Source organism: Cyrtonyx montezumae, unplaced genomic scaffold, assembly GCF_038088225.1.
Source record: "Cyrtonyx montezumae isolate F1298 unplaced genomic scaffold, pur_monq_1.0 scaffold_2, whole genome shotgun sequence".
Taxonomy (NCBI): domain Eukaryota; kingdom Metazoa; phylum Chordata; class Aves; order Galliformes; family Odontophoridae; genus Cyrtonyx; species Cyrtonyx montezumae.
Genome location: NW_027071936.1, coordinates 5,318,363 through 5,346,271, shown reverse-complemented (window position 1 = coordinate 5,346,271; position 27,909 = coordinate 5,318,363). Strand labels below are relative to the sequence as shown.

Here is a 27,909-nt window from a genome sequence, read left to right as displayed (position 1 = left end):
AGAGGCAAATATTGTCCTCACTTACATTACTACTCTTGCTAAACATCCCCCCTGGAAGGCAGGTAATAGCTTAGAAATCTAAATTCAGCTTTGTAATTAAGGTTTCAGAATATACTCTGTCCAAACCAGTAGAAGAATCATTTTACAAAACTTCAACAGCTGACAGCCAGAAGCAGAGCTGCGTTTATATTAATTTCCAAAATAAACTCATGAGTCCTGCACTGCAATTTTTGTAGGGTAAACTGATCAGAATTATAACACTTGGTAATTGTTATTGAAATGGCAACGCTAAGGTTACCACATTCAAATATTATGTGAATTTGACTATCATTTTCTACTTAAACCTAACTATTTCAGGGTACAAGCATAATATAAAATATCCACTTCATGCATAGATTTTCTGTTTCGGTCAGCCAAAAGAGTCTAAGTATTCTTCTGAGTCAGTATTGCTACGAAACTATTTCCATTAGATCACACCATCTAACAGTGATAGAAAGTTGAGTCTAGTAAGTATAATGTTTATTGAGTCTAGTAAGTATAATGTTTAAGAAAAATCCAATCTAAAAATCATCTGAAATTTACAGAAACGTTAAAAAAAAGTTTTGAAACTTCTTGTTTAGTACTGGAAAAGATACTAATTAAAAAAACACAACAACCATGACACAGTAGGTACATAAAATCTTATCTTACCATTTTTGAAAATGTTACATTAGTTGATGGATGTAGCAGCTTAAACTCACAGCTATACAACGAGCATTCAAGATACAGCTAACAGTACTTCACTGTACTTCTGAAAGACCGCTTATAAATAAAACTAGAGGACATAGATTAATAAAGAGGTGTTTCCCAGTTCCCATTAAGTTGGGAAAACGAGAGCTGTCTTTACTTTCTACTGCCATTTTAATTGAAAAATGATTTATTTTGCAGTCTTATTTCCATTCTGGATATTTGTATTTTTCTAGCTGTTTTTCAAGAGTTCTCAATGACTTGCAATAAATTAAATAGTTTTTAGATTTTGAGTCTGCTTACTAGATGTCAATCCACATCAAACTATCGAATTTGATGTGCCAATTAATTTATATTCTACTCAGAACTGTATCTACTTTTAAAGTAAATATGTTGAAATTCTGCCAGTCGAAAGTTTAGTCATTTAGATAATATTTGTTAGGACTTACTCTAATAAAGCTAGAGGGCTTTTTCTAGTATTTTGTCTTAGCATTTCTCCTTCTTAGAAAACAGACATTCTTTTTTAGTAATGTTTTGCAGTATTTATTTTTCACTCAGAGAGAGAAATGATTATTTAACAGTGTCATGGGTCTACCAATAAAGACAATGATTTGAGAGTCAGTTACAATTACTCTCTTAATGTCATCACTATTAAAATACCTTTCAAACCACTGTCAGTCTTAACTTTTATTATTATCACATACTTAATATGGTTACGTTATATAAATGAATGGAGCAGACTGGCAATCACTGAATTAGGGGATATTCTTCCAGGTAGTATTTTGTCCACAAACACAGTCAATTAGAGTCTATCACAGAGTTCAAGATAACTGAAGTGATGACATCCATGACATCACAGTGCAAGACATATTTTAAGTTCTTACAGAATAAACAGGACAGATTATACTCATTTTAAACTTAATGACAGAAGCCATTAAGACTTCCAGTAAATGCAGCTACTGCGTGATCAAAAAAATAATTAAAAAATATGTACTGACATGTACAAGGCAGAGATGCATCTGTCATTGTGACAAAAACAGGTAATGATTACAGGAGTAGTAAATATATCTAAAAAAACATACCAAAAGGACTAAAAAAAAATTACTTTAGTCTTCATATATAATAAATATAATATAATGTACCTATGAATGGTTCAGTTCACTTGGTTCCATCAACTGTTTGCAATGGTTACATAATCTTGGAAAATAAAAATTCCAAACTTCAAACATTTATTTTTTGACATAGCTCACTGCTCTTCATTACAGCAGGTGCAGTATTTAAGTACAAAAGTAGTAATTGGTATACAAGTAGGTCAATATATATTTAAAAAAAAACAAAAAAACACCTACATGATCTGAAGTAACCCTTTGGGTTCCACCTGAATGTGAGGAAAAACTTTACTGTATGGGTGACTAAATACTAGAACAGGCTGTCCAGAGAGCTTGTGGAATTCCCTTCCCTGGAAATTGTCAATAGTCATCTGGGCACGGGACTAGGTAATGTACCCTAGGGGAGCCTTCCATGAGCAGGACCAGATGATCTTCAACAGTCCCTTCCAACTTCCACTGTCCTTTGCTTTTGTAATTTAGTTCATTCTAGATTCTCAAAACGATACTAGGATTTGAGACTGCGTATAAAAGTGCTTGTGCCTGTTCTAAAACTGTTAGTTTATCTAAAAGGGTTAGTTTAAGACATTTTCTTAGCTGATAGAATTTATTTGAAAATTTAAGTGAAACTGTGAAATTTTGTGACTATCGTTTTTATATAAACTGCTTTCAAAAGTAAATTTCCATTTTGCAGATTTTCATAGAAATGGGATCTGAACAGTTAGCTAGGTAGCCCAAATGGCAGCCCTAGAGAACATTTTTTTTCTAACTTGCTTGACTCAAGTGATTTAGTTCAAAGATGTACCAGAAAAAGCTGTGCTAGCTGGAGCTGAAGAGACAGTTAACTGCAAGGAGCTAGAAATGAGTAGCCAGGGGCAAGAATATCTTAAATCAGCTTCTGAAATCTTCTTCTCAGTTCAATTTTGTCTTCTGTTCAAGATCGAAATGTTTTTCTTGTGATTTATTATTAGAAATAGTTTTTATTTTTAAGTCATTTGAAGTTTTCCCTCCCCAGGTATACAGATCCTTAAACCAACCTACAAATATGAATACACACATCTTTCCTTTTTTTAAGAAAGTATTCTATGTTGTCTGAAAACAGTATGGTTTTTTTATTTTTATTTTTTAGCAAGTTCCCATCTCTGCAGGGAATTCAGGAATTGCATTAATAACACCTGACTGAATGCATAATATGGTTACACATTTCTCCTGTGACATAAGGTACAAATTTCTCATCCCAACTATAATGTGAAAATGCTTCCTTTTATCATCCCATCTCATTTATTTAAACAAAGTCACTTCGGTGCAAAAAGTCTGTTAACAGATAACCACAGTGTACCTACTAGAAAAAGACAAACGCTATTCCTAGCCTCTGTATCTTTCTGCGATGAAGATTACAGTAACTACTGTTGCAGTTGTAGAAACTTCTTAATTACTTACTCATACAGAAGATAAAGAGCTTTCAAATGTGACACCCTAAAATGTTGGGGGAGACTCTCTCAAGCACTACCTCAAGAAATGCGGGAAGACAGAAAATGTTATGCAAGTCTATCTGACATAAAATACAATGCTTTGCTTGCTCAACAGCCTATCTTCTCTAACTTTCTAGCTGTGTTGATTTTGTTTGAGAGGGACAGTATCACTATTTTCTGCCTAGCTGACTGCTTTCTTTTTGTGGTTAAGTGTGATCTGCGATTGACTACATAACTCACAGTATTAACAAGTAAATACATTACCTGCCTCCAACACTTTCATTCCAATTTCATTTGATGAAAACAGATATCAAATGACAATGTAAAAACCAATGGTTCAACTGGTGAAGACATGAACTTCCCCAAACTAAGCACACAGATCTTAGAAATCATTTGAGACCCAGAATAGTCTATCTCACGTTACTTTAGAATCATCAACAATACCCACTATTTTAGAAATGCTATTCATTAATTGCAATACTTCATTTGTAGAAGATGAAGTACACAATGGGCACAACCTTACTGATAGCACAACTCACCTCAACATATGAGATTGGAAATATTCCTATCCTGTCCGCTAGCATTCCTTCTGCCCAGTTTTCATCCACTCGGCGAATTACAGTCAGAACATCATCCTGTGGGAACATACAGCAATTAATGTCTCCCAACTCTAATTAAACTTCTCATTAAATTTCCCTCCATAGTACATGATGAGAGAAGGTGATACAGGGACAAAAACCACACAGAAAACATTCTGTAATACAAATATGCCATACTTGGGGCTGATGTCTGTTCCAGGTGTTCCTTTTCCTACTTTGATGAAAGTAAACTAACTGTCCACAGCCAACCTCAGACATTTGACTTTGCCTTTCATAACAGACTCCCAGGCATGTTTAGCCTGTGGTACTCAATCAATCCCCTTTTTAAATGTTCACATTAATCCATGACCCCTACTTATTCTTACATCTCAGCTGACTCATTATCAGTAACGCTCCATAGACATTGCTTTTCTACTTAAACATTTAGGAGCATGTAAGTGGCAAGGCTCCTTTGTGATACATCCTGAGTTTTCATTTCTTGATATGGCTTTCAGCATGACCTAAAAACAGCATCATGTGATTATAAAACATTGCAATACTGAGATTTATCTTTGTTTCAGATATGTTAAAGCATGTGGAAACATAGGATGCCAATTCAAGCATGACTGAGGATCAAAAAATACAGTTTGCCTACAATCTAATCAAAATATACAAGCTAATGACAACCATCCTCAACATTAACAGCTACATATAGTAAAAACCACTGCCTGTCCACATGTACGGTTTTCACATGAAAAGATAAAACCTTTTGCTTTTAGAATTATTAGCCATCCTTTCCATTTTTAATAGGCAAGGATGAAAATGCAATTAGGTCACATCTGATCCTGAAACATTTTTGTGGAATCTGATAAAGAATCAGAAACACAAAAAGGAAGATGTCTAATTCTTCTTAAAACATAGCCTTAAAAGATGAACAGTGACAATTTAAGATTGTCATATCTTCCAAAAGGCAATTAGTGATGATAATATCATGACAAAGATTAGTGCTTTGTATTTAGTATCTAGAGCCTAAAAATCATACAATATGTATAGGTGAGAATATGAAGAATATTACTATCTTCCAAAGACTGAACACTTAATTCATAATGTAGGTTATTTCTTAGAAATTAAGAATGCTACTCCTGCAATTATGAAAATCTGCATCTATAAAAACTAAACCATAGAGAAAATGTATGCAACTTAGGAAGAAAAGGAATGCAAAACTAATTTATGTAAGAGAAATAAAATACCTACAGAATTATCTGCCCTTTTCATATTTGTATAGATCCATGAAAAATCTAGACAAGACTACATACATTTTATTATTTCTTTTCTAAGTGAGTGAAATTATTCAAAGAAAATATTTATTTTATTCAGATTTTACCTTTGCAAACGGTAAACAGTCCTTATCTGCTTCCTTGTCTTTTACTTCAAAGTCATAAAGTGCTTTGCACTGAGGCGGAGGTTCAGGTAAAGGTTTAATAATCTGAACGAAGTTGGTAGGAAAAAAGCCATGGATGCCATTGACTTCTCCATGATACCAATTTTCATCCACCTGTCGACGCAAAATGATGATGTCTCCTTTGCTGAACTTAAGATCTCCAGGTTCTTTTCCCTCATAGTTGTACAGTGCTTTGGCACATGGTAACTGAGGTACACCCTATAGAATAAGAAAAAGAAAAGATTAGTAGAGTTGGTTAACTATCACTAAACAGAATTTATACTACATTCTTTGGGGAGTGATGAATGAAAGTAAACATAGAAAACTGAGAAGTAAAATTATACATAATATAATTATGTCACTTGTAGTAACTCTACTGACTTTGTCTTAAGAGTTTCAGTTCTATTTTTTAGCAACACTGCAGCATTACAAGACACAAAAGAAGCAAAATAAAAACCACTGCACCTAGATGTTTATATGCAAAAGCACTAGGCTTTATCAGTTCAATATATAAAAAAAGGGAGGAGGAAAGCAGCAGTAGTGGAAACTACTCTGACCACGTGACAGAGATGACAGAAAAATTCTGCAAGAAAATACAGCATTAGAATAACAAATTTGCTGTGAGACCTCTGAGGCACGTTTTCTGCCTGTCTGGCTTGCTTATTAATGATGACAATGAGGACATAAGGGAGGTGTTTTCCAGTCTGAAAAACAAATCTCACTTTATTAAAGATGAGAGCTTTCATCCTGAACAACCACTATAATTTATTTTCCAAACATATCTAAAAAGAATTACTAAAAATAAAACAGTTTAAAGTGACCATCCTTGTCTTTTCCTCCAATTCCTCTGTAGTATCTGAATACTGTGATAAGTGCTACATGCAAGGATTACAAAACAATACTGTCATCCCTCCTTAAAGAATGAACCATAAAAGTCCAGCATTAGAGCTACTTCCTTCAGAACTCTTATCTCTCTAATTATAAATATATAGAAGGGAGTGCAACCCCTTACTAATGTAAGCAGCAGCAACTTGCATTACCAAGATGTTTTTCCATAAAAAAGGTAGCATTTATAGTCAACTACGGTACAGTACTTTTTATGGAATTGCGTTAAAGATATAATAGAAAAGACATGCAATGAAACTCAGTGCTGGTAATATTACTCAGAAAGGTCTACACGATGGTATGTCTCTCCTCTACAATCACAGTGCATGTGCAATTGCAGTGTACAATCTATCTCAAGAGGTGTGCAATACCAGGAAATCCTCAGAAGGAATTACCACTCAAAGTCTGTGTTGTTAGTCAGAAAGCAGAGTATTTGATAATTTATTTCATATTTACTATTTGAAATTTTATCTTTCAATGGAATCCAATTTCTTTGGACTCTGACATTCTGTGCATGACTTTACAATCACAGTAATAATTTTATTTTAAAAGTATTATCTATTCGTAAACTTATTTTACAGTTTTCTTCCTATATCAGTGTCAAAGGATAATAATATATACATACACAAACAGATTTTTGGATGAGTTTGATTTACACAGGAATACAGGCAGGCCACAGTTCATTCTATAACAACTAGGATGGACACTAAATCCTTTATATTATCGCTATTCACATAATTGTTCACAAAAATCTGGAGATCTTCAGGCTGATGAAAATAATGTATGTTTTCCAGACCACACTTAACTGCACTGATGCACATTACAAACAATGAGGGCATACCCTGTATGAGACCAGACTGGGAAAAAGACAAAGATATTAGCTAGAGAATTTGTGGGCACTAAATGGTTGAAGGGAAATTCAGGGCCACAGAAGAAGCATGCCTCTGGATAACAAAGGAACCACTGGTCTGTTCATCCATTTCCTTCCACAGTAAATCAAACAAACTAACAAAAAAAACCCAGATGCTCTTCACAGATTATTATCCCAAGAACATCAGTAGTAGAAAACTGCACCCAGTGGTTGTGGCTATGACAAGACAGTCTGTGTCTTTCACTGAGAAGAATAACTGTAGGTGTCCCAGGATAAAGTCACCTGTCTTCCTGTAGTGGGGAAGAACTCTTAAGACTGTTTAGAAAAAAAAAACATTTTTGGATACACAAACAAAACCAGAATAGGAGTGGAACAGATTATGTCAAAGTGAACTCGATGTTGCATTTATCACAAAGCCCCACATGAATGAAGCTTCAATCAAACACACAAACATCTGTGTGTATTTTATACACTTGCACTTTCATATCAAGCCTAAAAGAATTAACTACTGATGAACAGACCGAGTTTCTCCAAAGCCTTTTCATAGCATTAAATAAAAACAGTCTCCAAAAGAACAACCTTCAACAAAATACAAACTTGTTCTCAGTCAGCTGCCAGCAACTAAGGATAAACGCTTAAACAATCAGAAAAATAAAGACAGAAAATGCCTTCTGCAATAGGCCAAGGTTGAAGCAGGCATGACGGGGTGCACACAGGCACATGTGCTCAGGACACAGTCCTCTGGGCTGCCACAGCTCTTGGCTGCTGCACCAGACAACCTTGCTGCTCAGCCTCCCAGCCTCCCAGCCCCATAGCCAGCTGCAGCGATAACACTGAGCCAGAGTTTTCAGCTCACGCTGCCTTTCACTTGGCTACACATGAAAGGAAGGCTTTGGAAGAAAAACTTTGCAGGCTGCCCTGAGGTTTACAGCTGCCATTTACCCTGAAGCTCATTCAGAAAGAAATCGAAAGAGACAAAAAACATTTTAGAAAATTAAATTAAAAAACTCAGAAAGAGTCCATGTAAAACACATTTCTTAGAATTATTCCCTCAGTCATCTTTATGCATATTTACACTATGCATATTTATTAATATTCCATATTTATTCACATTTTCAATGCTACTGCTTACATACAAACAGTTTAAACTTAGTTTTAGCTAAGACATAGATATACATAATTTTTCACTTGCAAGATTCCTTTACAGAAGAAATACAATGGCAAAACAAACAGCTCAACAAGAATATCAGGAAGTGCATACGCATTTATTTATATGAGGCTAGGATTTCTTACACTTCCTTTTATTTCTTCCCATCCAGATACTCTGCCTTAGAAACTTACAGAATTCCCTGTGGATTTACGCTTTCTCTTTAGTCTCCTTATTTCTAACTTTACTTTTACCTTTTTAACGGACAGTGCGCAACTGTTTATATTATTCATGAGCTTAAGCCAAGAGAAACTTATTCCACAGAAACATGAGATCCAATTTCCTTTTAAAAAGAAGTTTCTGTGGCAGAAGCCCAAATGTAAATATGCTTACACTGGCATAAAACAGGGCTCATTGTGTAACTTCTTTCATTTGGAGAAATGGTGTAAGCTGAGGAGCACAAGAATAGCCTCCCAACTCCTACTTCACTGGGAAAAGCATTCCCCAGGCAATTCTCCTCACCAGCCTCCACTGCAGCACTGCTGGTCATCCCTTTCCAAGACGGATTTCTCCTGCTGCCAGGCTGCAATGTGTCCTGAGAGACCCTCTGAACCAGATGAACTTAGATACAATATCCATGGAGCTTCTAGCTATACCAGATTCCCAGACACTGAGTGCCTCCAAGTGAGCAGGCTGTCTTCTTTTTACAGAGCACGGGACAGACAAAAAAGCTTTCTGGAACTGTCTAAATGCAAAACCGAAGCACTGTCTTGCCTCTAAAAAGACAACTCAGCAACAATTTTTATGCCCAGCTTCCCTATGTAACCCCTGCCTTTTCATTGGGAAAATCCAAAACTGGGAATTACCATCATTTTGATCCATATTATAACAGGATCTTTAATTATCAGCAGTTATTTCCGATTTTATTACAGGCAAAGGCAGAAAAATGGGATTTCCTTCCTCTCTTTTTACTTGCTTTTCTATGGAGCTCCTAAACCAAGCACATTAATAACCAACACAAGATTAGAAATTGATTTCTGAAAATCTCCAATGACAGGGTAATAGTAAGTACAAATATGGCAGTGTTATAGAAGTACTTTTATCAAAGCAACACTTTTTTTTGCCTTGAGAATCAGTATTGTACAACACTCAGTTACCAGTAAAAACTGTCTTTACTTAAGAAAGGTGTTAACATGCTGCAGTAAACATGCAGTCAGCTTGTTTAGAGGGCAGATTTGGGTCAAGCAAATTCTTTGCACGTATGTACTCCAGCAGATGCAGGTAGCCCAAAGATTTCATCTTTTGACTCCCATTGAAAAAAAAACTTTTCAATGAGAGTATTGTTTCTTTTAATCTTCTAGTTCCTTCTCCTTCATCTTGCCTTAGATCCTTCAATTGCATTTTTCTTTAGATATGCATTTTTCCTTTCTTGCCTTGTTTCATGTTTACCAAAATACTCAGTCCTACCTACAAATCTGAACAGCCAGATTTACAGAAAACACAAACCTAGATGTTTAACATTTTCAACTAAATCTCTCAATTTCTTTTTGATTTCTAAAACACAAAGTGTTTCCATTGTCCAAGAAGAATCATAAAAACAAAACTTTTGTTTTATTTTCCTTATTCAAGGAATGACACAAACAAGGTCAAATTTGCTCAAAGAAAGGCTACAGTGAAGCACCATTAACCTGCACCCAATACTAAATTATTAGTGGAATGCATTTTACATTCTGATAACACCAGAACTTTTTTGGAAGACTGCAGAGGTCATGAGCATAAATGAAATGATTTCTAGTTAGAGAGCTTATGAATTACCTGCAGTAAAAATGATGAAAAAGATACTTCTGTGTCAGGAGGTTCTACCAGGTTGTCAGAATGCTGCAGTATCCATAAAAACAAACCTCTGGTATTCACGTGATGTGAATTACTATTGCTGACTATCATGAAAAAGTGTATGACAACTCACTTTTTTTCCTATGACAGCTCACTAGATTAGGGAAGTAGGCAATGTTAATGTGGGCAACTACATCCATTTCTATTTGTTTATGAGATAGCTGTACTAGTTCTCATTCTTCTCAGGTTATAAGACAGTCACACATTTGATTTAAAGTACCAAAAAGATTTTATAGTTGTCTTGAAACACCATATCTACCTACATTACACTTTGCACAGTTCTTTATTCAGCTTTTTTAAACAAATAGCATCATGAGAAAATTAGCTAGTCACATTACCCCTTGAAATCCACCATCTTTGTGCAAATTGGCAGTGCCCCACATCAGAGCTCTGAAACAAACTTCAAAAAAAAAGCAGGATGCAGGACAATTAGTACAATCTCATCAACAAAGTTTTTATACTTTTGGAGAAGCTAAACAAATCAATCAGGAAAAATACTAGACTAATGAAGAAACTAGACACTATTTTTACAATTATTTAACTCAACGATCAGGTTCAGGTCTCTTTAGTAGATCTTCAAAAATTCTATCCTCTGCTAACAGCTAGCTACCACAAAACACTTTTTTTCCTATTCTAAACTGATTCTTGACACCCATTCTAGTACTAGATGTATCAGGATACTACTCAAAGTAAAGAATGTTAACTTTCAGGTTTCAGACCCTTAACAGCTTGGAGTTGCATGTACTGCTAGAGCCCTTTGGCTGCCCAACTCTTACAAGTCCTTTATCAGTTAAATTTGCTCTTGGCAACTTTCAGCAGAACTCCACAAGACAGGATCAGAAAAATCTTGCACTTTGAAGATTAGGGCTGCACCTCTCCATACCCAAATAACTTTCATATCTTCTTTTGGTGTAAACTACCAGTGGGTAACTCAAAGCAATAGAGTTGGTTTATGAAAGACATTTTTGCTTCCTCTGACTTAACTGTTTTTAGCATACACAGAAGAAAATATTTTGGCATATTTTTCCTGTCTGATGTCAAGAAATAAATAAAAGGTTGTTTGCCGTAAGTATGTGAAACTATCTCCCACAAAGGTGTTGAAATTAAAAGTTGGAATACATGAGAATGTAAGGAATTTAAAAATGTTGCCTTAGGGCAAAAACAATCGGAGTAATAGCACAGAAGGTTAGAAAGGGACCTTTACAAAGGTTCCCAAAGGCACTCCGCTGCATCACTTTCTGTGCAATCTCTGTTTTTGTAAACTTCTTTCAAAATGAAAAACTGAGTGCCTTCAGAATGCCAGCTTCCTCAGCACATTTTCTTTCATGAATCCAAGCTTTAAAACACCACTTTACAAAACACATTATTTGCTCACACTAAAAAAAAAAAAAAGCAGTTAATCTACTTAATGCAGAAGAGATTACAACATTTGGTTTACCAACAGAGCACTGAAGCACAGGAGGCCCTGTCCCTGCTTGAGGGAACTGCTGCTTCAGCATAAGTATCAAATCCCCTCCCCCAAGGTTTTATCAACAACGTAATAATTTGAGAGTTGCACTCTGTACGGTTCTAAAAGCTTTTACACTTAGAATATGAGCATAAACAAAACTTTGCTCACTGTGATATGAAAACCAGTATGTTTACTTAGTGCACCAAGAAAAGCAGAGGGAATTCCACACATAAAGACATACATACAAAAAAAAAAAAAAACTAGAAGAAAAAAGGAGAGAAATTAGATTGCTGAAAGCAAAGGCTTATTGAGCTTTGAAGGTGAGGAGTCTGAACATGATACAGAAGAAGCAAAGCCAGCAAAAGTGACTCTGAACAAGAGAATGACTTTATAAGTTCATTCTTGATGAACTCAGGATGAAGAAACACATCTTCAATCTCTGAAATACTTAGCAGCCTAAAATTGGGCAATGGGAAAAAAGTAATAAATGAGGAGGTTGCTGCATCTTTTTTATGGAATTCTATTAAGGTTGCCACTTTATTTGAGCATATTTTGCTTTTCATCATGTTCAGGTGTTAAAGCCAAAACAACATAAGGACAAAAATTAAAACCATTCTGCCAAATTAAAAAAAAAAAAACAAACACAAACGAATCACAGACACCCCTCTTATGTGAATTGGATCTTGAAAAAGATAACATCTGACACTCTACTACCTGACAATAAAGTGTTTTAAAGTTTACTTCCTGTCACCTTCAGCATTCTGTAAATGTTCATCTGCTTATCAAATCATCTGGATGAACTTGATATTTCTGTCACACACTGCTGTCTGGTGTCACATAGATAGATACCTTTTGTCAAGGGAGACTTCTGCTAAGCTTGACTTGGAAGCAATACCAGGTCTCCTGAGACCCTATCACTTCCTTGAAGATCTTTATGTATGCTGTGTGTACAGAGTGAGTGACAAATTATATTTGCTATTTATTTATATGTATCCTTTAATTTTTTCTTGCCTTCTTGAAGCAGCTGGTTGGTCTTTTGAAAAGGCAACTAATCCCAGCCAAATTGAGCAGTTTTTGCAAAAGAAATGTTCCTTACTATAACAGAAAAGCTGACTGACCCTGAAAAACGCTACATTAACATTTATCTTCTGTGCAATGACAAGCTGGAGTTTGCACCTCACAATCCAAGCTAGACTGTAAAAGGTATATGAAGGGCCCAGCTACCGTGTGCCTTCTGCTGAGCGCAGTCCCACTAGAAGAGATTTGAATCTATTACGCATACTGAAACATATCACCACACTTCATGTTACATACTGCTCAAACAAACAGCTTTAGTATGGAAGTATTGGCGTAGAGTGCAAAACTAATCAATGTGTCTCAAGTTTATCAATTGAGACACAGGCATTTCTCAGACATACCATGTATCACCACACTCCCCTTTTGCTGTTCCTGTGCCTTAAGAGAGGCCCCTCTTGCTGCCCTCCACATCCTTCGCAGCTGCAGGTCTGGAGGCTTTGGCTTCATCAGTTCCACACCTACACACTAAGGGCTGCCAAATGCCTCAAGCTTCACATGTCCCTGTTCCCATCCTCCCTGCACCCTCCACTGTGAAATAGTGCTCAGTGAGGAGTCTCTTCTGCCTCCCACCAGGCCCACCCCACTCCCTGCCTTACCCAGACCAGGGCTTCTGTTCTCCTGGGCCCTGGTGCCAGCCCACTCCCTCACCCAGCAAACCCATTTCCAGCAGTACGTGACCAGCTCTGAAAGCATGGCAGAAAATCCACCACTGAATATTCATTAACCCTTCATTCCTCTAAGATTCACCACTGATTTTAGGAGGGAACTAATACCTAAATAAGGTACCAATCCAGTGGAATGTGGCCAAATTTTCATCCAAATTAACAAGCTCCAGAATGTCCTTAATGGCACTGGTACATTGTTGACACTGTAGTATTTACACCAAAGGACAGATTTCACAATGCCACAGAGCATAGAAATATTTTAACTATTTACAACAATGGTCTTTCAGTTAATGTATTTGCATTCAGCACAGAAAGTCAAGGAAATTCAAGAATAACAAGTAAATCATTACTGTGGTGTTATAACAGATTATATCACATTTCTGTTTACAGACTATTTCACCTGGAAATCTTCACCCATCTTTTTTCTTTTTGTATTTGGTAGATACTGCCTCAAAATGGTACAGAGTATTATCTGCAGAAAGCCTTTCCTCAGAAGAAGCCCTCCTTTTCAAAGTACACATCTTTTCTTCTTCAAACAGCACTCTAACACCGGCTGCACCCTATGGTTAGACAAAATTCTCTACAAGTCCTTTACCTCTCCAAATGTTACAAGAACTTGACAGTCATTTGTAAAATGAAGTCCAAAATAACTCCTGGACTTGTATCACTACTCATCAGTCTCTGCATTTATGAAAAATAAGTTTACACGAGTTTTGTTGTGTTTTTAACCTTCAAATACTAGAAAACATTAGTCAACTTTTCCCATTTGCCTACGATATAAACACATTCTCTTATCCAGCTCAATGAAAATTACATTTTTTCTTCAACTAACAAAGGTAGATTCATATTTAATACTATTAGCTGTCTCAGATCTACTAGTAGTTTTTATTTATATTCATGCCACAAATTAACATCTCTCTATATATATTCATTTTAATCAAGTGGGCTCCCAGGTACAAAAAAGACAGGGATCTCCTCAAGAGTCCAGCGGAGGGCTACAAAGATGACAACGGACGTGGAAGACCTCCCTTATGAGGAGAGGCTGAGAGACCTGGGGCTGTTCAGCCTTGAGAAAAGAGGACTCAGAGGAAATATATAAGGTGCAGGAGGCAAAGGACAAGGCCTGACTCTTCTCAGCGGTGTGTGACAACAGGATGAGGGGAAATGGTCACAAACTGATGCACAGAAGTTCCATGCAAATGTGAATGGGAAATTCTTCACTGTAAGGGTGACGGAGCACTGGCACAGGCTGCACAGAGAGGTGGTGGAGTCTCCTTCTCTAGAGATGAAATTCAAGACCCACCTGGACACCTACCTGTGCAACCTGGGCTAAGGAGCTGCTTTGGCAGGGGGTTGGACTCGATGACCTCGAGTCCCTTCCAACCCCTACAATTCTGTGATTCTGTGAACTGGTTATGTGAATGATAAAGCTTTATAAGTAGTACATTCTTACCTTTTTTTTCCATTTTGGAGAAGTCTTAAACTGCAAGAACTGCACCACTTTTTGATGAAAATAAAATGGAAAATATGCTCTAACAATAAATCTGATGATTATTCATTCATTGAAAACAGAGTTGGCTAAATGTATTACGTCTGAAAAAAATACAGGATATGACCACAAAGTCTACAGTATCAAGTGGACCCACTCACACTATATATGACTAATGTCAATAAAATTTTCTCAACCTAAAGAAGATTTCAGTCATCTGGTTCTCAGATGTGATATATGTCATGATCTTCTTTGAATAATTAAAACACTTCTTATTCCAGCCAGGTTAACCCTACTAGAAGCTTATTCCATGAAAGTTAATTCTATGTTACCCAGACTTTTTTTTCCCCCAAACTTGCCTTCTAAGGACAGTAAAACTTCTCAGTAACAAGAACCAACTAGGTGTCATAAACTCTTTTGTAGGAAACAGAAAGCTTTTCCGGTGGGTTAAGACCATGCACTTGGGCACTGCCACTTCTTGAGCAATTTTAACTTCTAAAACTTTAAGGACTCTGTCAAGATCTACTGCATAAGTACCTCTGGCTCTTCAGACTCCACAGTAAGCAAAATTAATAACCATCTACTTACTTTAATAGGAAACACAGAATAATTATGTCTCACAAATAAATTCCAAAGAACAGCTTACAATATGTACAACTCTCCCATTTAGATAAAAAAGTATTTTAATTATGTGGTTCAATCATAATCTATTATAATGGAAAGCTCTGCTTCGGAGCCAAGACTTAAGATAGGATAATGAAAGGCTGATGGTGCTTTAATTCTCTCTCAAGTACTCATGCTACTAAACTGTTTAAGATATATTTGAAAAATAGATGTTGTTAGTGCTGCTTTTGAGGACTTTGATTTAGACTCCTGCATGGCCTGATGCAAGATGACTCCTCGAGCTGTTTGCTCAGACTGACTGAAACTCAACCATCTGTTTGTGATTTCTTGTCCCTGTTTTGACCATGTTGGTAGAAGAGCTTGCAGCCTGGGGTCCCACCACTACCAGAGCTGGCTTTTCTCAGATCTCACATGAAATTCTACCTCATCTAGACAAAACCACATCAATCAACTACTCTTTAAGGTAAAAAAAAGAAAAAAAAACACCAACAACCCATAAACACTGCGAAAACCCTATGGATCACAACTACAATAATAAACACTTGGTAACTGTTTCATTCAGCACATTTGTGTGAATTAGTGTTGACAGAGAAATGCTGTCCTGAACTGAAAGTCATGAATATACGTTCTTGTAGGTGCATGACATGACAACAGTGATATGAAGCCAACAAACATGTAGTTGTCACATACATTAAACTTTCTTGCAAGTGAAACACTCTTCAAACCCTCCCTCAATGAGCTCCAAGTGAAACAACTTGTATGCAACAAAACTCCTGCATTCCTCCTAACTGTTCTCCCTATCAAGTTATCTTAAGATTCGAATTATTCTTGCCAGTCAACTCAATTCTCTCTTTCTAGGAAGGCTGAGGTTTAGCATCTGAACTGATCAGTTTTGGAAAGTACAGTATCAAAATGCTGATGACTGCAATTAAGCAGTCCATCCTAAATCTTCTGACTTGACATCATTAGGACATCACAGACAAACAGTCCTTCATGTATTTGTACTGTTTCTTGGTAGTTCTAGCCTGTCCTTTATCATCACCATTCTGATTACATAAAGCTGTAATCCATATTAATCACTATACCCTCTCTCTCTCACTTGTTATAGAAGCCTTAATTTTACTCGACCTTCAGGTTTTTTCCGCTGTAGGGTGGTAGCTCTCTTGACTTACCAAGTCAGAAGTTGCTAATACTTCATAGAATTTACTGTCTTTATAAGCAACCACTACTTGTCTCTACCTTCATTACAACAGCCAAAATGACTGAGATCCCAGACCAGGAAGTTATATTTCAATCATATTTTACATATTTTGCTATATTCTATACAGGAAAATAATCACCTACATTATTAAGAAACTAAAATTATGATAATCGAGTTGCTTAAGGTCTTCAGAATAAGACTGTTATCCTGAAAATTTTCAGTTTAATTTCCTTAATGTAACATTGAGGGTGGATTTTTTTAATCATTTAAAGAGCTGACATATAATTAGGCATAATTTCTCTTGGCTCTCTTCTTTCCTGAAATACTATTTAAGGTCTCCTCATGTTTCCCAGCAAATTAACTTCTCTCAAATACTAAGTTCTGCTGATCATACTTCGTCATATATATATCAGTTATGAATCCTGGAGGAGATAGAAGACAGACTGTAAGAATACCTACAGCCTACTCCTAAATGCATTAACAATACTTACAATTCGACAAGCTGTTGCTTGCAGCTACCTGGAGGCAATTCCCCTATTCTCTTTATCAGTAACAAACCCCGAGGAAGTATCTTCCAAGTTAGGATTTCACAGATCAGAATGGTTGCATCAATATTGCTGTTATCATTGCTGTACTGCAAGTTTTCTTCTCTAAAACAGAAGGAACAAGTCACACCAGCACAAGCTCTGCAGCATTTACACATAAGTAGCACATGAGTAACTCCGAATACTGCAAATTCCAGAAGCGTATGAAAATTGGCACATCATTCCAGTTTCTGTGATTTCCAGTCATTTTCAGATTTTAATATTTCAAAACAGTGGGCTCGCTGTTATTTAAATATACTCTCTGATGTATTCAAAATAAAGATAAAAACCTTCTAGCTCTGGAAAAAAGAAAAAAAGGGCTGTAGTTTCAAAATCTGTTACCTCCAAATGAGATTTTTTTCCTTAGGCATGAATTTGGAGGCTCTCCAACTCTATTCTGAATGTTTCAACTGACAGTATCAGAGACTGACTAGTCTCTCTAATGTCTCTTAACTGAAATTTGGAGTACATGAAAGAAGACACCTACTAGCAAACGTATTCAAAGTACACTTTGTCTCCTCTTCAGAAAAACTCCAGTCTTCTCTATTAATAGACTTAAATGAGTTTTCTCTGAATCCCTTAACAGTCTTAATATAATTAAGAAAGTAAAGGCCACTTTCATTTTAGGCAGCAGCACAACCATCCTGCAGCAGAAACAATATTGTAGCCTTCCAAAAAAATGAGTGTGACACCATGCTTCTTCCAGGTATGCTGCTCTGCAGCATACACACAATGCTGCAATCAGCATGTAACACCTATGCATCAGAAAAAAAACCCACATTGGAACTTCAAAACACTACCTAAAGGAAACCAAACCTATTGTCCCATTATTCAAGTCATCAAATTTAACTTCCATGCTGTTTTTATGTGTAAATTAACAGCTTATATTTAGTATAAAATTCAGATGAACAGCAGATAGTTAGTTTTAACTAAGAATGGCCAAGCTCAGCAACATGATGTCTCCAGTGCTCCTAACACTATTATTTTTTTATTTCTCTTTCAATTGGGAGTACTAAATATACACAGTTTTTGCAGAGTTATACAGTTGGACAGCTTAGTAACATAAGACTTGACAGCTGGCTTTTCCAATTAAATGTAGAAGTTACTACAGCTTAGCAGGTTCAGATATGCAATACAGCCTCTCCTCAGCTTAAAAAGCACAACACTAATAAATAAAATTTCTAGGAGTTCACTTAATAGTTTTGTAAGCATAAACATAACACAATGGCCTCTGAAAAAAGTCCAATAGCTAATTACAAGTAAAAGCTTTGCCAGATGTGTAACACAGTAGAGTTCAGTTTCCTCAGTTCTCTGCAACTGACAGAAGCTTTTATGAAATGCTATTTATTTAAATACGAGAAGCCATTAAAAATATTCCTTACCAATTCAATCTACATCTGTAACACTGACTTTAAAATTAACTGCATGCCAATCTTCTGTTTAAACTCCACGTCTTTGATTCCTATACAGAAGAGGTTAGCATAAAAACTTAGTATCTGAAGCAACCATATTTTAAAAATCAGCACTGTCATTTCAAAAGCATGTTCTTGATTTTCTCTTAAAATATTAAAGACAATAATAATAAAAGCCACACATACTTTGGAAACTTGTTCTACACAATAACTGTTATTATTAACATCTGCTGTAAGCATGAGTTAGAATATAAACCTTAATAACACGGATGAAAATTCCACGATCCAATCGTGACTTTATGAAAAACTCCAATTTGTTTGAGATGTGCCATGCTTGCTGTTGAGCCAAAAGCAATTTTTAGCTTGGTTACATTTGAAAAGGAATCCCTGCTGCCTTGGCCAGCTCTGCTCCCCTCTCCACAGAGCTGCATTAAAGCAAGCAGGCACACAGAGTGGCTGAGTGCCGTACTCATGCCATGCTCCCCGTGGCTGCTGGATCTGTGGTGCCAACATGCACGGCTGGGCACCAGTCAGAGGTGTCTCTTCTCCAACTTGCTGGCAAGGGACGAGTGATAAGCAGTCAAAATACTGTGGTAGCAGCCAACGCAGTACACAAGGAGTCATTGGAGTTTACCACAGGGTTGGTATAAGCAAATCTCTTAATTGAAGAGGACTAAAAGTTTAAATGCCTTTCCAGAAAGTTGCGTGCGTTCACATTGGTGAAATAACGTAGATGGATAAGAATAAAAGCAGTACTTTCTTTTATTCAGTTTCATTGCAAGAGGCTACTACCAAAATTCAGGCCCTAGTGCTTCCAGAGCAGTAACTGCTTCACTACTGCATGAATAAGATAAGAATACTGCTCCTGTCTCATGGTATAACTCGTTCACCACAAAAATAGAAGCAAATCTCAACTTGCCACTTGTGCAATGTGTAACATGGTGACCACGGAGAATAAGGACATTTAATACACTGCTCACACTGGGAAACCTGCACAGCTTTCAAAACCTGTCCTGCACAGTTGCAAGAGGCCCCAGTAGCTCCACAGGTCACTTGTTACTCACCTGTCTCTCAGTATGGATCAGGACTACCTGCATCCTGCCACATAAAAGTTCACCTTCTGGCACAGAATACATCAAAGTGCATATTTTTCTAAAACAGTACTGAAGTCATTCCATGGAAATCATTTATTGCTTCTTCTGAATTGTTACTTTCCATCACATCAACATGCAGTCAGCAAAGTAGACTTAATTCCAGATTTTCAAAAAATAAAAATAAAAAAATACAGCTTATGCTTTGTAACACAGAACGTACTAAGCTACTTTACGTAAGCAAAGACAATGATCTCATCACATCTCACCTTAAAAGATAATTTTAATGACACCTTTTTATGAGATTAAATTCAAGACCCGCATGGATGCCTACCTGTGCAATCTGGCCTAGTGAGCCTGCTTTTGGAATAGGGGGTTGGACTAGATGGTCTCTAGAGGTCCCTTTCAACCCCTACAATTCTGTGATTCACTCATTTCCACCAGATACAACTAAGTGCAGTAGGAAAGGATTCTAGCTAAGCTGTTTCTGTAAGCCTGGAATAAGATGCCTCCAAAAAGGCTTCAACAGCACAAGTACCCCCATGGCCAGGTCTATACCCTCACAAATTACTCGAGCAAATCTACTCCTCAAGGAGTTCAGCATTTACTCTGATGAAGTGACTGACATTCATCACTTTCAGAAACGTAAGATGTTCAATTCTGGTTTGTTTAGCAATGAAGCACAAACAACAGAGCCATGGAAATCTGGACTTGCAACAGAGATAGCTTTCAGATAATCAGCATCTTAATGCATTTCATCAGAAAGCGAATTATTTGTGGAATTTAACCCAACACCCAAGTGAAAAAATGAAGGATAGGTAAAGGATGTGTGGCAAATTAGAGGACAAAGGTAAGAGAGGCTCTGCCCTGTGTAACTTAAGAGATCTCTCCTGAAAGGTAATACACCATTTTATATTTAAGAGGAAAGCTATCAATAGGACACACTGTAACAAAAATAAGGATTTGAATCTAATGTCAACTTTTTGCATTATCCTGAGGAAGTCTGAAATACAAATTGTTTATTTAATGTTTTTTATTTAATGAATTTCATAAATCATACTGGTACATTGCTGGATCTGCCAGTCAGTCACCAGCTCAACAAAAGTCAACCTGTTGTAGAATCTAAGTAGTTCTCCTTATCCCACCTATTTTTAACCAAAGGGATTTTTAAAAATACAGCAAAATCCGTATGATGCCAACCTTAGCTTAACCTGTCCAGACAACAATAAAAAGGTAATAAGCTAATTTCCCTGGAGAGATGGAAAAGTGAGTAGCAGAGACTGTTATACACCTACCGATGTTTATAATGGGATCTGAAGATAAAAGACATTTCTGTTCAAAGCAAAGCAACTCCTCCAACAATAGTCGCAGTAGTTATTTAGTAGAACTTAACATGTAGGCACAAGGGAACTCCTCTACAGCCTCTTCCCTTCAATTGCAATTTATGTTAAAAATCAGTAATATGGGAGTTAGGTCCTTACAGTCAGAAATGCTGAGCTAATAGAGCCTTAAGACCTTTACCTTATCCCTCTGAACTATAATCTTCAATTACATGATCACTGTTCTAGTTTTTAGAGGAGATACTGTTATATTCTTTTCTTACAATTGATTGGTTGTCTTACGTCTCCATGTCCTAATCATTTGACCAACCCCAACTACTAAGTCTTAATTTACCTTACTAAGGTTTTAATTATGGTAAGCAATATCTTGTTACTTATAAATATTCATAAATGCTGATGAGATGAAGGAGTGGTGTAACTTTCTTGACTCACATGGAAGCAAAAAGCTAACACAATCCCTTGTTCCTTTTAGGTGACTTGTTTTGTTGCTCTCTCTTCCAGCTCTCCTTCCCAGGATACAGAAAGCAGGCAGTGAGTGTTCAGCAACACCCAGAACAAGTACCAGAGATGTCTTCAACATGAATATCAATGCGCACATTTTTTCTGAACAGGAAACTACTGCATGCTGTTGAATTAATAATACGTTACTACTTAGCACTTAAATTTGTTTAACTACAAAGTCTGGAGAAATGCAAGACATCATGCAACCACTACGAACACCTGAAGTACTCAGATGGCTACTAATGGACCACAGGTGAAGAGGAAGCACACTTTCCCTTTCCAAACTTTAATAAGCGAAAATATGAAAGAATTATTTATCTAGGATGCTTGAGATGAGATTTGGATGGGTCTCCCTTTAAGCAGTATTGCTTTTATCAGCCTCTGACATCTGTGGCTGTCCACAGTGAACTGGTTGTTGGATTCAGTCTTCTCTGATAACAGATTCAAAAGTATTGGCCTTTGGAGGAAACTAATTCCTTCCCTGCATTTCTCGTTTGCAGCCTTTTCCAGTCCATTCTGGCTCAGCAGACCAGCTAAAAAAAAGCTTAAGCAGCCTTGCAGGATGGAAGGCTTATAAACACGTGCATGATTAAAATAACTCAAACACAAGTTTTTGTAACAAAGCACTATTTACATCCCATAGATATGCATTAGATTATAGAATTCATCCCTTGCTTTAAGTCTTCTATGCTTCCCTGACATAAACTGAACTTTTAGTTAGCTGTAGATAAGTTTGTGTAAATATGAGAATTGCCCAGGAGAAACTGGCTGTACACATTTAAAATTAACGAACTTACACACATTTAAAATTAGTTTATTCTCAGTCTGTACCCTTTCCTTGCCCAGATAAGACTCTTCCCTTCCCTCATGGACAGTCTCATTTATGTCTTCCTCAAAAGGGAGAGAGGATAACTGAGATGGAACTGAATCACTGGGTTAGCCTTATAGGCCATTGTTATCTGTACTTCATTAGGAAATCTTTAAAATTTAGATTACGCTTGAGTTTTAAGTACAAAATGGTAAAAAAAAAATTGCAACTGTGGTACACTTTCACCTTTGATTAAACAAGAACATCCTTATTTCTCCCTTCATCCTCCACATTCTATTTCAAAAATGGAAAAATTGTGCTCTGCAAATGTATTTCCTAATGTTCAATAGTAAAAAAGAAATCTACTCAGTTAATATTATAAAAAAGCTCTTTCAAATAAGCCATTTAAATTCACCCTGCACTTTCCTAATCTCACAGAGTATTCTGAAGTCTGACTCATAGTTAGGATTACAGTATTTGAGGTGGGAAACTGAAAATGCAAAGCTAATGCCCATCAGCTAGCTATTTTCTGTATACTGTTTGTACATTTGCATTTCAAAGGATCTATGAATTAGAAATCAGCTATCTCCAGATGTGCAGTGAGACTCTGGTCACTCCAAAAAATAAATAAATTATGTCAGGAAATTCAAGAAAAAACATTCAGTATCTCAAAAATACTTAATGCAATAGTTCCTGACTACATTAAGACACAGCTTGTGAAAGACTTTCTAAATAAATGATTATTTAAAAATATCCCTTTACACCCATGGCAATGCATACAGACTCATCTTCCAAACTGCTTGTCACTATAATGGTAGTCAGCATTCTTACTATAGCAGGTTTTGTGCATTTATTATATTTCAACTCATTTTAAAAAAAGATTTAACTATTTTCCTGTTTCTCAAAACTTGTGGGCTAATATCGGATTAGTTTAGAAGTTAGCCAGTGTTACTAAAGAACATTTTGGACACAGTCAAAAAGGGACTACTTTAATGCATGACTTAGAAAATACACAATTCTCCAATCCAATCCCTCAAAGTCTAATTAGAGAAATGATCGTACACTGTCAAAAGATAACTAACTTCCTCTGGAGTAGGTGTAAGTTCTGTAGTCATGCAAAAAGCCTCATTTCATAGAAAAACGCAGTTTGAGTGCCAAAGATTAGAGTTTGTTTTGTTTTCCCTGAACGTTTGTAATAGGGAATATAAACTGTTGAGAAGGAATAGGCTTTTGTTAGCCCTCCATTTTCCCAGCAGACAATAGCTGCTACTGTCCAGTGTTTAAATGACCTCTGCCTTGCCCTCCTACTTTGTTTCCCTTAGGAATGTCATTCATCCCTTTGTAGCACATTTCAACTCATTATTGCCTTAGTTTTCCTGCCACTTTTGTTTACGTCTTCAGAAGAGCATATATACATTGGGAGAGAGAGCGGGACACATTAGTTCATAATGGAAAAGGAGTTGTGTTGCCATCCTGGATCAATCCACACGTATCCTTCATTCCATAAAGACCTTTCCCTTAGGAATCATTTAGTAAAGGTATAACCCTTTCCTGCACTAGTAGTTTTCACAAAATATTTGCACTGTTGCTAATGCTACTTCTGAAGCCAAAGGACAAAGGCAGATCTCCAGCTGAGCCAGCATTAGCTGACCAAACAGAGTAAGACCACATTTCTTTGCAAATGTCTTTGAAAAAGTACTTAAAAATGTTTGTTCATCTTAAGCACCGAAAAACAAAAATGCCATTCAATTTCCTCAATTAATATATAATAATGGCATTTTCACATCCTGCAATACAGACTAACAATCCTCCTTGACCACAGCTCTGCATAAGAGCAGTGAAGATATTAACAACAAAAAATGAAAGTATCCAAAGATTGCTGGAGTGCATCAGCTACTAAAGTTCAACATTTTAAACTCTTGACAGCTTCTAGGTATTAAAACATACCTTGACAACCAAGCCTAACTCTCAGAAATATAAGTGGCAACACATAGTAAAATAAGTATGTTATATCATCCTTGGGAATAATAAACATTACATGCAAACAGTTGTGAATAACTTGCTGTTACAAAAATGATACAAAACATTGCTGTTAACAAGGCAACACTGTTCACACTGACAACTGTTCAATGAGAAAGGCTCAATTTAAATCTCTGCAGAATAAAAAATAAGAGGATGTAGATGAGGAGATACTGGGTAGCCAAAATTACGACCATCTACTGTGAACCAGCAACCCTGGAGGGAAAAATGTTTCTGCTCCTTTTCTTCTAGTTCACCAGATACTGCTCTCTGTGTCTGTGGTACAAATGATTTATGATGAGGAATGATGAGGAAATGATGAGGAAATTTTTTTTTTCCTATTTGTAATTCTACAGTTCCAAAAGCTTGATATACTGTGCCATGAGCAGGAAGAGTAAAACATGATGCCAAGTCATGCACACAGCAAGGTGCTGCCAGTTCACTCTCCTTCTCTTCTACCAGAGGGCAACCAACACCAGCACCAGACAGAGGAGAGGGCACCAGTACCCATTCCTACGCAGGTATGTTAACTACTGTCCCAAAACAGTTAACTACTGAACAAAATTAAATAGCCTCCTACATATTCATCAAAATGTCAGAAAGTTCAGAGGAGGAGCAAACAGCCTTATATGTTCACTTCCCTGCAGCCCAGCAGGCAGCAGGGCACAGAGCTGCTCCTCACCAGCTCTCCTGCATACAGATTAAGGTTTTATCAAACTAAAGAGATCAAAATATGCATACATCCAAAATTTTTAAAACCCTATTAAAAGAAGTCATAACTAAAGTAATTAAGGGCCCCAAGATTAAAAGGCTAAAGACAAGACTGTATGCTACTTCAACTGCAATTTTCTGAAGTGAATAGGCAACCCAGTATTAGTGAAGTGATAGACACATACCACGTTCCCGTTTATTGAATGGATAAAAGAGTAATTAATAAAGTCACCCACAAACACAGCGCATTATACAGTTAATCTAACTATTGAATCGTGGCCTGAACTACTGATTGATCACCAGAGGCAAGCACTGAAGTCAGCTGCAGGAGCACAGGTGAAGGCAATGCACCTGTGTGACCAGAAGGGGTGGAGTCTGGCTCCACCTCTCCCAGACCCCATTGAAGGGCTGACCACCGCTGGGGAAGGATCTCTTGTTGGAAATCCCTCCTTTGCAGAGTTTCTGGTGATCCTTTCTTTAGTTACTGGTAGTCTATTTACCACCCAGATAAGCCAAGCAAAGTGTACCATCCACCTCATTATTTTCTGTGGATACTATTCCTTCAGGTCATTCACCCTACAGCAACTTATGCTTTAAAAAAAAAAAATTGCCAATAGTTGCACACATTCTTTTAATACCCTTCTCACCATTAGGAAACTTCTGTTCATTCTGTTTCATCAGTACGATGACTCCATTTCAACAAGCATGTACACAGAATAGTTAAAAACACATTTACAAGTAAGTAATTTCTTGTGCTACAGAATCCCAGAGCAAGATATATCATCTGAAAAGCACCACACAGAATTCTAATTCTAAACATCATCAATATGCAGTACTTCCATGTTTGAGATTTCTTATCTATTACACCCACAATGAAGATCAGAATGTGCTAGAAGCAAAACAGTGGGTAATAGGTATTTATTGGTTAATTATTTAACAGAAAAGAATGCACTTTTCATGTATTTAATAAGTGACACATCATGGATTTCAACAAGCATAAAACTGAGAGATAAATAAACTAAAAAAAGGCACAACTTCTCTGATGTGCCATCAATCCAGTGGCTAAAATGATTTCTGTAACTCCACCCTCTACAATCATATGTACAAAGTAAGCTAGCAATAAACAGTTTTTAAAAAGTGAGAAAGCATGGAAAGGTGTCATATTCATTCCACACTGGAAAAATGGAAGATTAATTCACTGTCTCTAGAAGACATCACAACAGCATCTAAGATGTTACTGCCTCTATTTTTTACCCCACATTCCCACAGTGGGTTATTGTCCCTTTAGCAAGGACAAGAGGAAAAACCTGCACGCTAGCACAACAGCAGGCCCAGCTCATAACCTGCAGATTAGCCTCAACTGACTTTGTCACAACCTTCAGCAGAAGACAGGAGTGATAACAGCTGAAATTGCCTCAGATAAACCTGTCAAAGATCCTGATTCACTTCACATAGAGACTTAGTGATTTGTCCAGCATATATTCAGCTTAAGAGCTTGAACTTAACACTATAATTGTTAGCCTTATCCACAAGATACTGTTCATTAGCACATTTTATTACTGAGGGTAAAAAATGAAGTTTTTGAATTCATTCTCTACTTCCTATTTTTTAAATGCTTCCACTTTTCTGTTCTGTCACATAAAACTCTGCTTAAAAACAAACCTACAGAAAACTGCAAAAACATTGCAGCTTATCTAGAATATTATCTCTTGCAAAACAGATTTTTTTTAAATTCATACAGTGTCGTATTTTTGTACAGATAGGCTAGTGAGCAACCCTGAAGGTATGAATCTGAATTGAAATAGCTAGATTCACTCCAAAGTTATAATATAGGGTCATCTAATTTTCAGCACATTCAGTTGGAGTCGATCATTTCTCTTCACAGTAATGTTTCCTTTGTCCTTCTTTTCAAAAACAGGAGTCAATCAGTGAAAGGGAAGAAAACTGAGAAATAAAAACCCCGGAAGAAGCAATTGCTTTAGTAGAAAACAAATACAGCTAACTGTCCACAGCAATGGACAGAGATCAACTTTACTTGCTATTTCTCCTTTCATTTTTCTGATTAAAAAGGCCAAGCTGTCTCATTTCATAACATGGAATTTCATGTTTTGCTTCAAAAGTATACCATACTTATTCAATACAAATACTTGAGCTCACCACAGTAGAAGGAATATGGGAGATGATTAATCTGTACTGTTAAGCAATGAAAGAAGTCTAGAATATTAGTAATAATAGTAATAGTAATAATAATAATAATGGTTTCCACTAGTTCATGAAACCCAAGCACAAAAGAAAAACTGCCAATACAGTAGGAAATAAAAACGTGGAGAGGAGGTAGCATACCCCTTGCGTGCAACACTGGCTGAACACACAGATCAATATTTATGAAGGTATAAATACACTGACTACTATATCAATATATTCATATATGCAGTTACTGTGTTTGCACATTCACACATACAGAAGTAAAAACAGCTTTCTCATACAACCTATTATTTGTCTGAAAGGAAATAGTGGGCTTCAATCAGAACTCTGAAAATACCACCGTATTTTCGTAACTTGCCATAGTTACTGCAGTTGACATTAAGACAAACTGCCCTAAAATTTCAGCAAAGTGAAAATGTATATCACCCAGTTTGTAAAAGCATCTTCATTATAGGGCTTGTGAACTGGATTCGATTTAACTTTGTTCCACTCAAATTTACTTCCTTAGAATTATGGGCCTCATTTCCCCATGCTGGGAACAGGACCTAAAAAGCAATCCAACTCATAGATAACATATTCCATATAAAACAATGTAGTATCATAACATAATCAT

At 36.5% G+C, this 27,909-nt stretch overlaps 1 protein-coding gene across 1 annotated transcript in view; it reads right to left on the bottom strand.

Annotated features, from left to right (window-relative positions):
* Positions 1-27,909, bottom strand: part of SH3RF1 (SH3 domain containing ring finger 1) — a 75,911-nt gene that overhangs the window by 32,256 nt on the left and 15,746 nt on the right. Inside the window, exons 3-4 of the mRNA XM_065736302.1 lie at positions 5,267-5,542; positions 3,844-3,939 (exon numbers count right to left, since the gene is read on the bottom strand). Of these exons, the coding sequence (XP_065592374.1) occupies positions 3,844-3,939; positions 5,267-5,542 (372 nt within the window). The remainder of the gene's footprint in view (positions 1-3,843; positions 3,940-5,266; positions 5,543-27,909) is intronic.